The following is a 15820-nucleotide window of genomic DNA, read 5'->3' on the forward strand; positions in this document are numbered from 1 at the left end:
TACAAAAGGAGGGTCAGTGCAGGAGGGGGTCAGCGGGTTCAGACTGAGCCAGAGGGGAAGGAGGTAAGAGGCACTTTGCCAGATTCAGACAGCCCATGAGTGGGGCTCTTAGCCGCAGTTATGTGTGCAGGAGTTCAGCCTCCCCTCATCCCATGGGGTCCTGCCAGAGCCCAGGCCTTTTCCTCCACCCAGTGAGGAGCTGGTGTGTTAGTGACCCCCTAAAAGCAGAGCCAGCTCTGGGGCAGCTTCCTGCTACATGGGGGATGTCTCCTGCTGTTGGATTCATCCATGCCACCTGGAGCCAGGCTTCAGGGAAGGAGACCAAGAATGGCTGCTCCTTCCCCCCAACAGCAACCCCTCGGCTTCTCTCCCCAGTGCTGCTCTCCAGAGGGAGCAGACTGTCCCCAGCCCTGCCCCTCTGATGTGACCATGTCTTCATGCAGGCCAGGAAAATGACCATCTTCTGTGACCACTGCAGCAGGCCGTTGAGGAAAATGAGCCACCCCCGAGGGAGGAGTGGGATGGAGGCCAGCACTTCAAAGCCATTCAGGTTAGAGACCATCCTGCTCCCTCTTCTCTCCTTTACCCAGATGGACATGCTGTCCCATTACATGCTGTGGGTCTGGATGTTGGCACTCTTTACTGCACTCTCTGATCCTATAGAATCAAAGGGCATCACCTTTGGCCAGCTTCCTCCTGCCCTGCCCTGCCCCCTTAGCCTTACATGAGTCAGGGGGACGGGAGTGAAGGCTATGAAATGAGGCTCTGACTGTATCTGCGCTCATGGAGCAGTGAACTAGAGTGTTAGCAGTTAGGCGAAGAGGGGCTTGGGGAGAGCAGTGAGGAGGCTGTGGAGGCAAGTAGGAGTCATGGACTGCAGACAGATTGGCTCTCTGTGGGCTAAGTTAAAGAGCATTAGTTCTTGTGCCTGGCCCCAGTGTCCTGCCCCTTTGGAGTCTCGCTGATTGGGCACTTTCTCAGGTTGTAGATGGATCTTTCTCTTCGCTGTCATACCCCAATGGAGAGGGCAGAGCTACCAAACCATTCATGACACAAAGGTCCTGTGGCAGCCTGTGCCTCTATTTGTGTTCCTAGAACCAAAGTCAACCTCACTGTATCTGGGGAATTGTGTCCCCCTCTCCCCGGCAATCTCCTATTTGCTTCTTCAGGATATTCTGCCAAGTGTATTGTCCCTTTGTGCCCAGCTGTAGCCAGAAAGGCTTGGCCTGGGAGCTCCTCAGGCAGGCTTGCTCTGAGCCACACTCCTCTGAGGACAGGATGACACTAGAGGCTTTTGCTGGTGCAGCAGAGCTGGTTAGGGGTGGGATTTTTTGTGGCAATATTTCTATGCTGGGCAAAGCCCTGGTATAGATACCGTGGCGTAAAACTCCTTTGACTGGGGGCTTGTCTACACTGGTACTTCACAGCACTGCAACTTTCTCGCTCAGGGGTGTGAAAAAACACACGTCTGAGCGCTGCTAGTTTCAGCACTGTAAAGTGCTAGTGTAGACAGTGCACCAGCACTGGGAGCTATGCCCCTCATGGAGGTGCGACCAGGGCCGGTGCAAGCATATTTTGCGCCCTAGGCGAAACTTCGATCTTGCGCCCCCACCCCCCAAAATCACATACATTATAGACAATACACAGTCACAGAGTAACATGTTATAATTTAGAATTTTTGTTTCTGCACTTTAAGTTTAGCAAATTTAGAAACAAGTTCCTCCAAGTCAATGCTGTGAGCAATGTCATGTTCTAGTGACAAGGTAGCTAGCCCAACAAGTCTTTGTTGCAACATTGATGTTTGCATATATGTTTTTATCAACTTGAGCTTCGAGAAGCTTCGCTCACCACTGGCCACAGAAACTGGGAGAGTCAAGAGGATGTCAAGAGCAATAACTGTGTTAGGGACACTATCTGTCAGCTGGGGGTCAGGGCTGTGGGGAGGATGGGGTCAGGGGGTTTCCAGCTCAGAGAGACTGGGCTCGGAGCTGGGGGTCAGGGCTGTGGGGGGGATGAGGTCAGGGGGTTTCCAGCTCAGAGAGACTGGGCTCGGAGCTGGGGGTCAGGGCTGTGGGGGGGATGGGGTTGGGGGGTTCCAGCTCAGAGAGACTGGGCTCGGAGCTGGGGGTCAGGGCTGTGTGGGGGATGGAGTCAGGGGGTTTCCAGCTCAGAGAGACTAGGCTCGGAGCTGGGGGTCAGGGCTGTGGGGGGGATGGGGTCGGGGGTTTCCAGCTCAGAGAGACTGGGCTCAGAGCTGGGGGTCAGGGCTGTGGGGGGATGGGGTCAGGGGGGTTCCAGCTCAGAGAGACTGGGCTCGGAGCTGGGGGTCAGGGCTGTGGGGGGGATGGGGTCAGGGGGGTTCCAGCCCAGAGAGACTGGGCTCGGAGCTGGGGGTCAGGGCTGTGGGGGGGATGGGGTGAGGGGGTTTCCAGCTCAGGGGGACTGGGCTCAGAGCTGGGGATCAGGGCTGTGGGGGGGGATGGGGTCGAGGGGGTTTCCAGCTCAGAGGGACTGGGCTCGGAGCTGGGGGTCAGGGCTGTGCGGGGGATGGGGTCAGGGGGTTTCCAGCTCAGAGGGACTGGGCTCGGAGCTAGGGGTCAGGGCTGTGGGGGGGATGGGGTCGAGGGGGTTTCCAGCTCAGAGGGACTGGGCTCGGAGCTGGGGGTCAGGGCTGTGGGGGGGATGGGGTGAGGGGGTTTCCAGCTCAGAGGGACTGGGCTCGGAGCTGGGGGTCAGGGCTGTAGGGGGGATGGGATCGAGGGGGTTTCCAGCTCAGAGGGGCTGGGCTCGGAGCTGGGGGTCAGGGCTGTGGGGGGGATGGGGTCGGGAGGGTGCCTGGGGGCACTGGGGCAGCTCAGCTCTGCAGGCTGCTGTTCTCTCCAGCCATCCAGGCACAAGGGGAGCAGCAGCAGGGACCAGCTAAGGACCAAGGGGGCAGGAGCACAGGCACCTGAGGCCAAACTGTGGGGAAGCACTTGCTTACCTTGCCCAACGCATGAGCATCGAGGTCCTCTTTCTTCCTCCACTCCACCAGACCACGGCTGAGGCTCTTTTCTTCTCCATGCCCCTCGCTGGGGCTGACGTGGAGGCTGAGCCAGGGGGCAGCCCTCGCTTTCCTCCAGAAGCCCTGGTGTCACGCTGCCCTCGCAGGGCTCCTGCCACGTGCCCTAAGCAGAGCTGCGCAGCTCTGCCCAGTCGCCGGCGCTCCCACCGGCAACGAGAAAAACGGCACAGGCTGGAGCCCCTGCTCTGGGAGGGAGAGGGATTCTGAGCCTCTGCCTGCAGCCCAGGGATTCCCGTGGGTCAGCGCGCCGCGAGCAGCCCAAACCTCTGGGCTGCCGTGGCGGCGCACTGACCCAGGGGACCTCCTGGGCTGCCGGCTGCCACGGCGGCGTCCTGACCCAGTGGGGCCCTGGGCTGCCGGCTGCCGCCGCGGCGCCCTAACCCAGGGGACACCCTGGGCTGCCAGTGGCCACTGCCACCGGCAGCTCAGACTCCCTCTCTGTCCCAGCAGCAGCGGCTGCTCAACCATTTAAAAAAAAATTGGGGGGCGCCGCTTTTTGGCGCACCCAAATCTTAGCGCCCTAGGCAACCGCCTAGTCTGCCTAAATGGTTGCACCGGCCCTGGGTGCGACGACACAAGCCATGTTAAAACACTGCCGTGGCAGCACTTTAACATGGGGGGAGGGATAGCTCAGCAGTTTGAACATTGGCCTGCTAAACCCAGGGTTGAGTTCAATCCTTGAGGGGGCCACCTAGGGATCTAGGGGAAAATCAGTACTTGGTCCTGCTAGTGAAGGCAGAGGGCTGGACTCAATGACCTTTCAGAGTCCCTTCCAGTTCTAGGAGATAGGTATATCTCCAAATTTTCAGTGAAGACGTGCCCTGGGATAGCTCACTTTACTCAGCAAACCAGACTAAGCTATGTGGCAAAAGCCCTTTGCCATTAGAAACTAGGACAGTTCGCCAGAATAGCAATACCAGCAAACTTTTTCCAGTATCGATTAGGTTTAGCCCTTCTCTCCAAAGGCAGTGGTTGGTGTGGGGATCTGAATCATGAGAGGAATTGGCCTGTACTGAGCACCCCTCGATTGTTTTGGGGGCAGGTAATCACAGGGCATCCCAGTGAATGGGGGTCAGTGGTTCATAACATTCCAAGCTCAGACTGTTCAAATGTTTTTGTAAAGCGATTGCTTTATCTGCTGGGGCAGAGCTGAGGACACGAGCTGAAATGTACAGCAAGGCAGAGCTGAAACATGCTGCATGCATGACTGCATCACTTGCCACGGTCTGGCCCATGAGTGATGTGGCTGAAGGCCAGCGCTCAGCCTAGGGACATGAGCTATGTCAGCTCTCCAGGCAGCATTGTGTCCCCAGAGAGCAGGGAACTTGCAGGAAGGCCCCACTGAGTGGCTGCTTCCTTTCCTGCTTGTACTGCTTCAGACCCTTGTCTCTGAGCTCTCGTTTCCTCGGGTTGGTGATTCAAGCCATACCACAGCATGGTATCCCCAATCTCCCTGCTCCTGTTCCCATCTGGAGCCTTCACGTGGTTCTAGGGCTGCATGTGGCTGGGGTGCCACCTCGTGGCCACTTGCTGCAGTGCTCACCTTGCGGGAAGGCGGTGGGGCTAAGGGGGACGTGCTTTGGGCAAGTCCCGGTATCTGCCTCTAGTCCACACTTCTTGTCACTTGCTTTGCATTAAATGCAGAAATCAGAGTTAGTGCACCCTGAGTTCTGAGTTGATAGAAGCCTGGATCCAGAGGGGACCTTTGGTTGCCGACCGCAGTGATCCCTTGCACAACTTGATGTTTTGTCATGTTATCTGCCCTGAGCGACTGCTTATGGTTGTCATGGGAACCATGGTTTAGAACTCCTTGACTTGTGTGCAGATCAAATACTCAGAATGGGGCATTGTGTGTTTTATCTGGGGATGTGAATGTCCAAGCCCAATGTGATGCAGATTTTCCCATCACCTGGTAGCTTTTTAATGGAAGTCATGGAGTGGAAACTGTTGCGATTTTCCTCTTCAGCTGGGATAACATCTGCTTTAGGAAACAAATTAATTACACCCTTTTCCCTTTCCCAGGGCACCTCTCCTGGAGCAGGGACTCCCACCTTCCTCACAATTTCTAATAGACTCTGCTTCTCTACAGGTCAACAAAGGGTGCCTCTAAGGCTCGTCGGGATCAGATCAATGCTGAGCTACAGACCCTGCGCTCCCTGCTGCCCATCTCAGCACAGGAGAAGGAGCGGCTCTCCTACCTCCACACCATGGCTTTGGTCTGTCTTCAAATCCGTGGGGCACAGCTCTTTCCTCCAGGTAAATATCCAGCCCTGCAGCTATCCCATTCGCAGCCAAGCAGGAGTAGTCCCTGCTGTTGAGTTTCTGCACTCCCAGAAGGTTGCAGAGCTGATCTCTAGCTCCCAGAGCCTCCCACTGCATTAGGTCTCATACCTGCTTCAGGTAGGCAGAGCCATACTGTGCATAACAGCTGTTCCCCATACCACACTCTGGACATGGATATTGCTCCCACGAACCATGACATACACCTTATCGAACTGCTTTCTGGTTCCCTTCTCTTCCTCCCCAAGGGCTGCATTTGCAGAGTCATCACATTGCAGAGGATGATCATGCCTCTTGCTCTGGCATGACAACACCAGGAACAGCATGTTCAGTTCTGAGTCCCTCATTGCCAGAAAGGTTCCCTCAATTTGAGGGTGGCTTTCTTCAGACAAGTGCAACAAAAGCCATGGTGTAACAGCCACAGGTATTTAAAGGCTGGAAATCTCAAGGAGGGGTGGGCTTCAAGGGAATTAAATGTTAGGAAAAGCAGGCAGAATGTCAAGAAAGGCTTCTGCAGCCTGATGGGTCTGGCCACCTGGAACAGCCTCCCATGGGAAGTGGGGAACCCTGGCACTCAGGACATTCACACCATCAGAGGTGCTTCCATCACTATTACTCATTACCTGCCCCTCCCTGTTTGCGTTACACCCACTCTATCTGTCTTCAGGGCAGGGACTGCATCTAACTCTATGTGCACGTGCAGCACCCAGCGCTACAAGGCCCTGATGCTGACTGGGGCCTCTGGGCACTACTATAATAGAAATAATGACACTAGTCTGGCAAAAGGCCTGGAAGCCGCAAAGCATGTGCAGGGAATGGAGTCCCCTTGGCGACCCAACAAGTGGCACCTCTCTCTTGGCGAGTTGATGTTCCTGCCCGTCCCACTCAGAAGGAACTGCTGTGGAAGCTCTATGCTGCTCTTTTGGTTTTGCAGGTTCATCTGAACATGCTCCTGCCACGACGCCAGATCTGGAGCTGCTGTCCTCATTGCCGGGGTTTATCATTGCTCTCTCTGCAGATGGCAAACTGGCCTACATCTCTGAGAACGTGGCCCATCTCCTGGGCTTCTCTGTGGTAAGCTCAGATTGTTGCAGGTATAAGACACCATCCCACTCTGTTCCCACTCCCCAGTGGCAGGTCAGCGAGTCCTCTGCAGAGCTATAGACTGGGGGTGGCAGCTCCCATCACAAGGCTGTTACTGTTCATGTGCCGTGCCACACCACATGCCAGCACACAGCAGCTAGCTTGGCTTTTGTTCTGGGCTGGTTTAGGATAATGAGAACCTGGGCCAGTAGTGATCAACGCTAACTGGACGATAGTGACAATCCACATGGTTACAGGTGCTAGGCACCCATTGCTCCACCTGGAATCTCTCCATCTGGGCTCTGTTGCCTGCCCACCTTCCATCCCCATCGTCCTTGCCGGCTGTTAATGACTGAAACCAAGGACTCTGGCAGTGGCTATTTTTGCTTATGAGCTGTGTGCATTGGGGTGGCAGCTCCATCTGCTGCATAGGTCGTGACTGCTCCTCTGCTTCAGCTTAGCTGCTGTCTGGCTTTCTTTATACATCCAGCTGATCTATTTGTGTTGGTCTCTGAGGGGTTCCCTGGTTTTAATACCGGGAGTGGGAGAGTAAGGGCGAGAAAGGTGAGGTAAGGCATGAATGAGTGAGAGAACCTGTGCTCCTGAACTCAGCAGTCATTCACTGCTCTCATTCACAAAGGGAATGTCAGACCCATCCCTTCTTCCTGTTCTGTTTCTCAAGGTCATTTGTAGTTGTCTCCTACCTGTGTTGGTTGGAGGAACCTGTGAAGGCTGTCATTTGCTTCCTGCTCAGTCTGGAACTGTTCCCTTGAGGCTGGGGTCACCAGTTCTTCCTCAGACTGTGGACTTGGGCTTGGTCCCTCTGGAAGCGATGTAGATGATGGGGTTGTTTCCGTTGCTGGTGAACCGCTCTCCGCTGGTGCACCTGAGGGTATTTCAGGCTCTGGCTGAGCCTTTTGGATATGGCTGTCTGTTGCTTCTGCCAGTTTTGGCTCGCTGGCGCCCTCTGGCTTTGAGTTTGAAGATGTGGTTGCACTTGCTGGTGCTGGTTGCTGTTCCAGTTCCGGGCCTGGGACTGGAGGTGCTGTGGCTGTTTCAGTGGTTGGCATGGAATCTGGGTCCACTACCTCTGTCTGGGTCTTTGGTAACACAGACGGGGCGTCTGTGGACGGTTCAGGAACAGGAATGGGTCTGGAAGCTTGCCTGGTTTGGCTACGTGTAACCATTCCCACTCGCTTGGCCCGCTTCACCTGGTTGGCCAAGTCTTCTCCCAGTAGCATGGGGATAGGATAATTGTCATAGACTGCAAAAGTCCACATTCCTGACCAGCCTTTGTACTGGACAGGCAGTTGAGCTGTAGGCAAGTCTACAGCTTGTGACATGAAGGGGTAAATTGTAACTTTGGCCTTTGGGTTGATGAAATTGGGGTCAACGAAGGATTGGTGGATAGCTTACACTTGTGCCCCCGTGTCTCTCCACGCAGTAACCTTCTTTCCGCCCACTCTCAAATTTTCCCTTCGCTCCACGGGTATTTGAGAGGCATCTGGGCCTGGGGATCTTTGGTGTGATGGTGGTGTAATGAATTGCACTCGCATGGTGTTCTTTGGAAAGTTGGCCTTGATATGTTCCAGTTTATTACACTTAAAGCATCTTCCATCTGATGGGTCACTGGGCCGAGGTGAGTTACTGGAGACTGGTGAGGTGGAAGAGTAGGGTGTCTGTGGCTTTACTTGGGTTGTATGTGGGGTCTTTGGCTGTCCTCGGTTGTAGGGTTTATGGTCGGTGTGCCCCCTGGGGTAATCATTCCCCTTGACAGTAGCTTTCTTGCTTTTTGCCACTTCCATCCATTTGGCTCCAATCTCCCCCGCCTCAGCGAGATTTTTGGGTTTTCCATCTTGTATGTACCGTGTTATGTCCTCAGGAACACCATCCAAGAACTGCTCCATTTGTATGAGGAGGTGCAGTTCTTCCAAGGTTTTAACATTGTGTCCTGATATCCAGGCCTCATAATTTTTCCCAACGTAGTAGGCGTGTTTGGGAAATGACACATCTGGTTTCCACTTTTGGGTTCTGAAACGCCGACGGGCATGATCCAGGGTTATCCCCATTCTGTATCTGGCCTTGGTTTGAAAAAGTTTATAGTCGTTCATGTTCTCTTTAGGCATTTCAGCTGCCACCTCTGCTAAAGGTCCACTGAGCTGTGGCCTCAATTCTACCATGTACTGGTCTTCAGGGATGCTGTACCCAAGACAGGCTCTTTCAAAATTTTCCAAGAAGGCCTCGGTGTCATCACCTGCCTTGTAGGTGGGAAATTTCCTGTGCTGTGGAACGATAATTGGCGCAGGGTTGTTAGGGTTGGCTGTGTTTTGCTTAGCCTTTTCTAATTCCATGATCTGTCGGTGGGCTTCCCTCTGGAGTTCCATCTCTTTTTGTTGTTTTTCCATGTCTCGGCGGTGGGCTGCATTTTTGGCTTCTTCTTGTTTTTGTAGCCTTTCCATCTCTTGTTTGTGAGTTGCCTCATCTCTGGCCATCTGTGTTCTGAGCAGTTCCATCTGTTTTTCCATTGCCTCGAGCTGTACTGCCTCTGGTTTTCGTGACATCGTGTTTTCTTGTGTTGGGGTGCCCTCCGGTGTTTATTGTCTGAACTGCAGGCTCTCTGTTGCCTCCTGAAGTCTGCCTAGCAACAGTGCTTATTTCCCTTTCTTCCTCTAGCGTAAACTAGAAAAACCACTTTATTTGCATGTATATAGTGCTGGTATTTGCCTCCTAATGGGAGTGCTATTGTGTCACAAAAGACTCTTTTGTCACAGCTTAATGGCTCCTTGCTTAATATGCAAGCCAGAAACTTGCCAGAGAGAGCAGAAAAAAAAATTCTCTCTGGTTCCCTTTTAAAACCAAACTGTTTCTCTCTGCTTAAAAGCCCCTAGCAGAGAAAAGAAAAATATAATATTCCTACTGGCTTCTGGATTCTCTCTATCCCACTACGCTGCACACCATATCATAACTTTAGTCCCAGATTTGGACCTTAGCGTCCAAAATATGGGGGTTAGCATGAAAACCTCCAAGCTTAGTTACCAGCTTGGACCTGGTACTTGCTGCCACCACCCAAAAAATTAGAGTGTTTTGGGGCACTCTGGTCCCCCTGAAAAACCTTCCCTGGGGACCCCAAGACCCAAATCCCTTGAGTCTCACAACAAAGGGAAATAATCCTTTTTCCCTTCCCCCCTCCAGGTGCTCCTGGAGAGATACACAGACACAAGCTCTGTGAATCCAAACAGAGTGACTCCCCCTCTCCGTTCCCAGTCCTGGAAACAAAAGCACTTTTCTCTTCACCCTGAGGGAATGCAAAATCGGGCTAGCAAATCCAAGACACACAGATCTCCCCCTGATTTCTTCCTCCCACCAATTCCCTGGTGAGTACAGACTCAATTTCCCTGAAATTTCCCAGTAAAGAAAACTTTAACAGGTTTTAAAAAGAAAGAAAAATACATACAAATGGTCTCTCTGTATTAAGGTGACAAATACAGGGTTAATTGCTTAAAAGAAATATGAATAAACAGCCTTATTCAAAAAGAATACAAATCAAAGCACTCCAGCACTTATATTCATGCAAATACCAAAGAAAAGAAACCATATAACTTACTATCTGATCTCTTTGTCCTTACACTTAGAAACAGAAGATTAGAAAGCAGAAACTACTTCTCCCAAGCTCAGAGAAAGCAGGCAGACAGACAACAAAGACCTCAGACACAAAATTCCCTCCACCCAAAGTTGAAAAAATCCGGTTTCCTGATTGGTCCTCTGGTCAGGTGCTTCAGGTGAAAGAGACATTAACCCTTAGCTATCTGTTTATGACACAGACCCATCCCTTCTTCCTGTTCTGTTTCTCAAGGTCATTTGTAGTTGTCTCCTACCTGTGTTGGTTGGAGGAACCTGGTTTTGTTTTTAATGGAAACTTGCTTCCTAGAGACACTGTTAATATGAGACGTTGTCTGCTTACTGCTGAAAGTCTGACCTCTCTCACATGAAGTCTGGCCTCTCTCACACATCCTCTCACATGAAGTCTTGAAATAGTTGCCTGCTGAGATCTCTGATCATCTGTCCACTTTTTTCAGGGCATTCAAAACCACTGTGCCCATGGTCTGGTGGCCCAAGGGCAGAACTGGGAGATAGGAAGTCTAGAGTTCTATTCCTGGCTGTGACCGTGGTATTAGATGCTGTGATACATAATTAACTACTCCAGTGGCATCAGGCCAGTGTGAGCCAGTTTGTGTCTGTACTAATAAAGTCTCTTTTTGCCTCTCCTACCAGGTGGAGTTGCTAGCCCATGGAGACTCAATTTTCGACCTACTAGATGGCTCAGCACATGAGGCCGTGCAGGAGAAGCTCCACTTGGCTCAGGAGCAGCCAGGCACTGGTAAGCCCACGCAGGACTCAAAACAGGATATACATGGCATGGGGGACAGCTGGGTTATTCATGGGGCTCGAGGCAGAAGTGTACATAAGGCTGTGTGATGGGGGATTAGTCCATGTACCAGCCTGTGCTCTGGTGACCTATGCAAAAAACCCTTTCCAGAGGACAGTCTTTAAAAAAATAAACCAATCCAAATGATTGCCACCCAGACCTGCAGATGCTGGAGTGAAGGTTACAGGTACCTATCAAGGGCCCAAATACATTTTATCTTCCAAGAATACTGGGGTAGGTATACTCTTGAACCAGAATCCACATGGCTTAGTGTGTTCATGCTGAATCATTTTTAAAATCCGTGCACTTCCACTATGTACCCACATCAGGGCTGCTCTAAACCATTTCAGCTGCACTGCCTTCTGCCTACTTATCCCACAGTACAAATACACCTCCTATTAGCAGTGCCTTGTGGGTGATTTCAATGGTCTTACTGGGTACTTCATGGTTGTCTTGGAGAATTATGGAAGGAGAGATCAAACTCCCATAAGTCACTGGGAAATGCCCAAGAGACTCCTATGAGATCCCTGGGGTCAGCGCCATTTCTAAACTGCTTCCACGCGGAGGTCAGGCAGAATGCTTAGCTTACAATCCTGCTTAAGAAGGGAGAGGAGAGGACAGGAAGCATGTCTTACCCAGGGTTCATCCCATATGAGTACTGGCTGAGGCAGTACATCTAGACTGCACATCACTGAGAGATGTGCTACGGTTACTCCTGGTTCAGTCTCTTGCTGCCAGGAGTAACTTCTCCAGGGTTGGGTAGGGCTTCTTCTCCAAGCTGCCCCCACTGCAAAGTCAGTGTGGTATATTGGGTAGTTTCCTCACCAGAGGTAGACTGGGATCAAGCAGTTTGTCCCATCGATCTAGCAGCTGGTAACTTCCTAGAAGATGCTGACAACTTACACAATGACTTTTTGTTGCCGCAGAAATTGTGTTTGTCAGTGAAATGCGCACATCCAGGTCCTTTCGAGTGAGATATGGAGGGAATCGGGCTGTGGCAGTGAGGGGCCGATTTCTCGCTCTGGATGGGACGACCTCCTCCTCCATCTTAACGTTCCTTGGCTTCTGCACTCCCATCATGCAATTGTCTGACTATGGGGATGGCATTTCTTATGATGCCCCATTCCAGAGCCAGCACACACTGGATATGAAGGTCACTGATGTCACAGAGAGGTAAGAGGTGGCTGTCTTAGCATGGTCTTGACTGAGTCCCTGGGAGAGCAAGAGAGTTCAGAATACAGTTGCACTCCAGAGCACTAGTGCCAGCCACAATCCATGCTCTGCAGGGCTGGAGCCAGGTCTCACTCCTGGGATGCACACTGCCAGCCCACCAAACAGATATGCAAACATTGTAACTATAGACCCCCCCCACATCCCTGCATGCCTCTTCCCCTAACCCAGTACCACTGGGGAGAGGGTCTGTTGCCTCCTGCTTCTTCCTGCCCCCACCAACAACAAGGAAAGGACCAGATTATGCCTCTGTGTGCCCCAAAGCTCTGGGAGTGGGCAAGTTTTCCCCACTTCTTTCCCTTTATCCTCACATCAGAGAGCCTGTCCTTTCCCCTAGCCAACACTCTCTACTCTAATCCTTCCACCAATGAAAAGCATCTCCAAGAAATGTGTTGACTCAGATGCTGCTCCTTTCTGTTCTTCCTCAGTGTCATTTATCATCTTGGCTATCGGAGGGAGGAGCTGATTGGTCAGTCTTGGTACAGCCTCCTACACCCTGCAGATGTTGCATCAGCAGCTGCCCAACATGAGAGCCTGGGTGAGTGCCAAGCTCAGGCTAGGAATGCCTCTGCGGATAGGGGGAGAGATATTCTTTAGCAGGTTCTGAAAAGCAGCAGAGTTCACTCTGTTTTATGTTACAACTAACATTGATCTAATCTTCCAAGCCTCTCCCATTGTGTATGGAGTGCTCTCCCTGAGCCTGTCAGCAAGGCCACTGCTCTCTGCCATCCAATCCCTCTTCAAAATCCACTTCTTCTGTGATTCTTAACAGAAATGAGCTAAGGAAGGAGCAGCCATTGGGTTTTCAGCCAGCAGGTTGCTCTGCTCTCATATAATGTGTGCATTTGTACTGTGCCTGTCATCACCATCCCTAGGCTCTTTGGGCCCTTGTGTGTTCCACTGCCATGAGTATAACATAATTTGATGCATATGCTGTTAAGGGCTCTTCCTTTGGGCCAAACCAAGCTCCTTCTTAAGTAAGCAGAAGCCCTGTTTTGGCTCTGTCCACAGCATTCCCACGCTAGGGGATGACATGGGGCCTGTGACCTTGCCAGGGGAACAGGACAAGGTGCTGTGTACTGCCATCATGGGAGCCCTGATCACTCTGTGTTTGTGATTTCAGTGTGTGACACTGGGAGGTGCAATCTGCACTTAGTGGTTCGCCTGCTCTGCAAAGACCTGAGCTGGGCATGGATGCAAATCATAGCATCAAAGGAGTATGAGAGAGGAAGAGAGACCATCACCTGCACCAACTTTAGCCTCAGGTACAACCCCTTCTCCTTCCTAAACTATTCCCTAAGGAGGGTACCACCTGCTCCCCACTTCTTTAAGGCTCAGCGGGCAGAGCACTTAATAGAACATGGAGCAGAATGAGCATGATGAGGGCAGTGGAAATCAGATTAATGTGACTGTCAGATAAAAGATGATCACCAGATACCATGAATTTAATCTTTGAGGTGAGTGTGAGATAATGGAGAGGGGCAGAGGTCTGGTGGGCAGAGGGGAGTTATAGATGGAGGGAAGAGCACAAGAGTGTGACAGAAACAACAAGATTAAGCATGGTGACTGCTACAGGCCAAAATCAGTATCAGTAATGTTGTATTAGTGTCATGGTCCTTATAGTGGTGGCTACCAGCTGGAGGGGTCTCTGAGGGCAGGGGCCATTAGACTGCCCTAGAAGCTCCTCCTGTCTGGGTAAGCTGCTGGGAGGCTGATGCTGGGCCTCCAGAACCCTGCAGGAACAGACTACATCCTCAGGGATTGGTGCTTCACCAAGAGGTGGGCGGTTATTAGGACTCTTGACCCACATGGTCCTAAGCCCCTGTTGACCCCCTTGAGGCTGCTGGTCAATAGAAAGGTCTCTTTCAATGCTTACTTCAGTCCCTGACACATTCTTTGTTTTCTACAGTGAGGAAGAAGCTCAGTATCTCCAGGGCCAGAATCCATGGCACAGAGTCATCTCTGCAGCTGCCCTGAGTCCAAGGCACCACGCCAGAGAAAAAGAGCACAAGACACTGCCAAGAACACTAAATCCCTTTCCACAGGAGACAGCACTGCCTAACCAGGGGGTACCCAACTATAGTCCCTGCCAGCTCCCTAATACCCAGCAGGAGATGCTGATAGCTTCCCTACAACCTTCATTCACCACCTGCTTTCCTGCTCCCACTGTAGAAGCTGGGTTACCCTCCCAGGAGACTGGGTGCTCAGTCCTACCTGCTGGGCAGAGGAATCTATCCTGCCCCTTCAGTGTTTACAAGTCACCCTACAGACAGCCCTTCTCCAGTCCTTGTGCGCTCTATTCCCCAGAGGTTCCCCTGTCTCCTGGCAGCAGCCCTTCTATTGATGCTTGTCCAGTCCCTGTTGGAGGGCAGTCCCCAGGCATGTCCCCTGCAGTGTTGCAGTCTCCTGAGACAGAGAGATGGGCAATCAGTGTATTGGCTGAACAGATCCACTCCCTGGCTGAAAGCCTATCTCAGTACACAAAGCAAGTGCAATTAGAGCCTCCTAATGTCCCACTGTGTTCTGATCCACCTAGTGCTGACAGCCAGCTGGGGTCAGGACAGGGCTGGGGCAACTCTGGAACAGTGGCTTTCCTAACAGAACCCTGTTTAGATGAAGATATCATTACCAGTATATTAAGCAATCTGCTGGAAAATGGGGGTCCAACCTCACCTACCACTGCATTGGGGTCATCACCCACTATTTTGTCTTCAGACTCTGACTCGCAGGGGGGCCCTCCATTCTGGATACCCATGTCTCCAACAGTCACCTGTCCAGATCAGTACCTCTTTCTATAGCCTTTGACTACCTCTGCATCATTTGACTCCTGTGCACCAGTGTCCCTATGGGATGGGGATCTCAAGGAGACTCTATGGTGCACTGCAGCAGAGTAAGTAGGCCCTTGGCTGTGTTTCAATACCAGAGTGACAATCCATCTCCGCATCCTCTTCTACTCTCCAGTTGCTTTGCAGGCTCGGCGGCTTCTCCACCTTCTCTCAGAAGTAGCACTAGAGGTGGGGGAGGGAAGATGGTGTTATCTGTCTTTTGCACTTCACTGTTATGTAGTTTCCTCCCTTCATTCTGTGGGTGGGGATAAGTGGAAGAAAAGCTATGACTTAATGAAGAAAAAAACCTCAGTTCTCTGCACCAAAAATGGCCCTTGTCTCTACTCCATGGAGAACAGTCAATGGATGTAGCATGATGTTCACTGCCCCGTTCTCATACACAGTGCAGTGGGGCAGCACCTCAGGGAACCAGACTGGACGAGTGGCAGATGAGGGCCTACATTCCTGCCGGAGGCTCCTCAGCTCCTGCTCCGCCCTGAGCCACAATGCTAGGCTGGCTCCACCATGAGGCCTTCAGCAGTCACAGGAGCAGCCTCTGCTGCCTGCCATGGCAGGGACGTGATGGACCCTCTCGGCCCTGGGGCTGTGCATCCTCCCCCCAGTGGCGGGAACTCCCTGAAGACTTCGGCCATGGACACGGGGAAGGAGAATTCCTGGGCCTGGCACGCAGCGGGGGTGGGGAGGCGCTGGCCCCGGCCCAGCACAGAGCCCCGCTGTCACCAAGGGGCGCAGCACCGGGGAGGCTCTGCTGGGTCTGTAGGCGGAGCCCAGAGCTGTAAATAAAGCCTGAGATGCTGGCCTGTGTGTGGCTGTGTGTGAGGGGGGAAGGGACGGGCCTGAGGGGACCGCCACGGGCGCCTCACAACGCGCCTCGCCTCAGTGCGGGGCCTC

The 15820-nt window shown here is 52.4% G+C and overlaps 1 protein-coding gene across 1 annotated transcript; it reads left to right on the top strand.

The window, feature by feature from the left end:
• On the top strand, positions 1–15671 carry LOC127049873 (neuronal PAS domain-containing protein 4-like). Its single transcript, XM_050951210.1, has 9 exons — positions 1–63; positions 444–550; positions 5154–5320; positions 6279–6418; positions 10700–10805; positions 11780–12026; positions 12512–12621; positions 13207–13348; positions 13993–15671. Exons 2-9 carry the CDS (start codon positions 453–455, stop codon positions 14879–14881), a joined length of 1899 nt encoding a protein of 632 aa, XP_050807167.1. The 5' UTR covers positions 1–63; positions 444–452; the 3' UTR covers positions 14882–15671.
• Positions 15672–15820: the final 149 nt, after the last annotated feature.

The sequence above is a fragment of the Gopherus flavomarginatus genome, chromosome 4 (genome assembly GCF_025201925.1).
Source record: "Gopherus flavomarginatus isolate rGopFla2 chromosome 4, rGopFla2.mat.asm, whole genome shotgun sequence".
NCBI classification, from domain to species: Eukaryota; Metazoa; Chordata; order Testudines; family Testudinidae; genus Gopherus; species Gopherus flavomarginatus.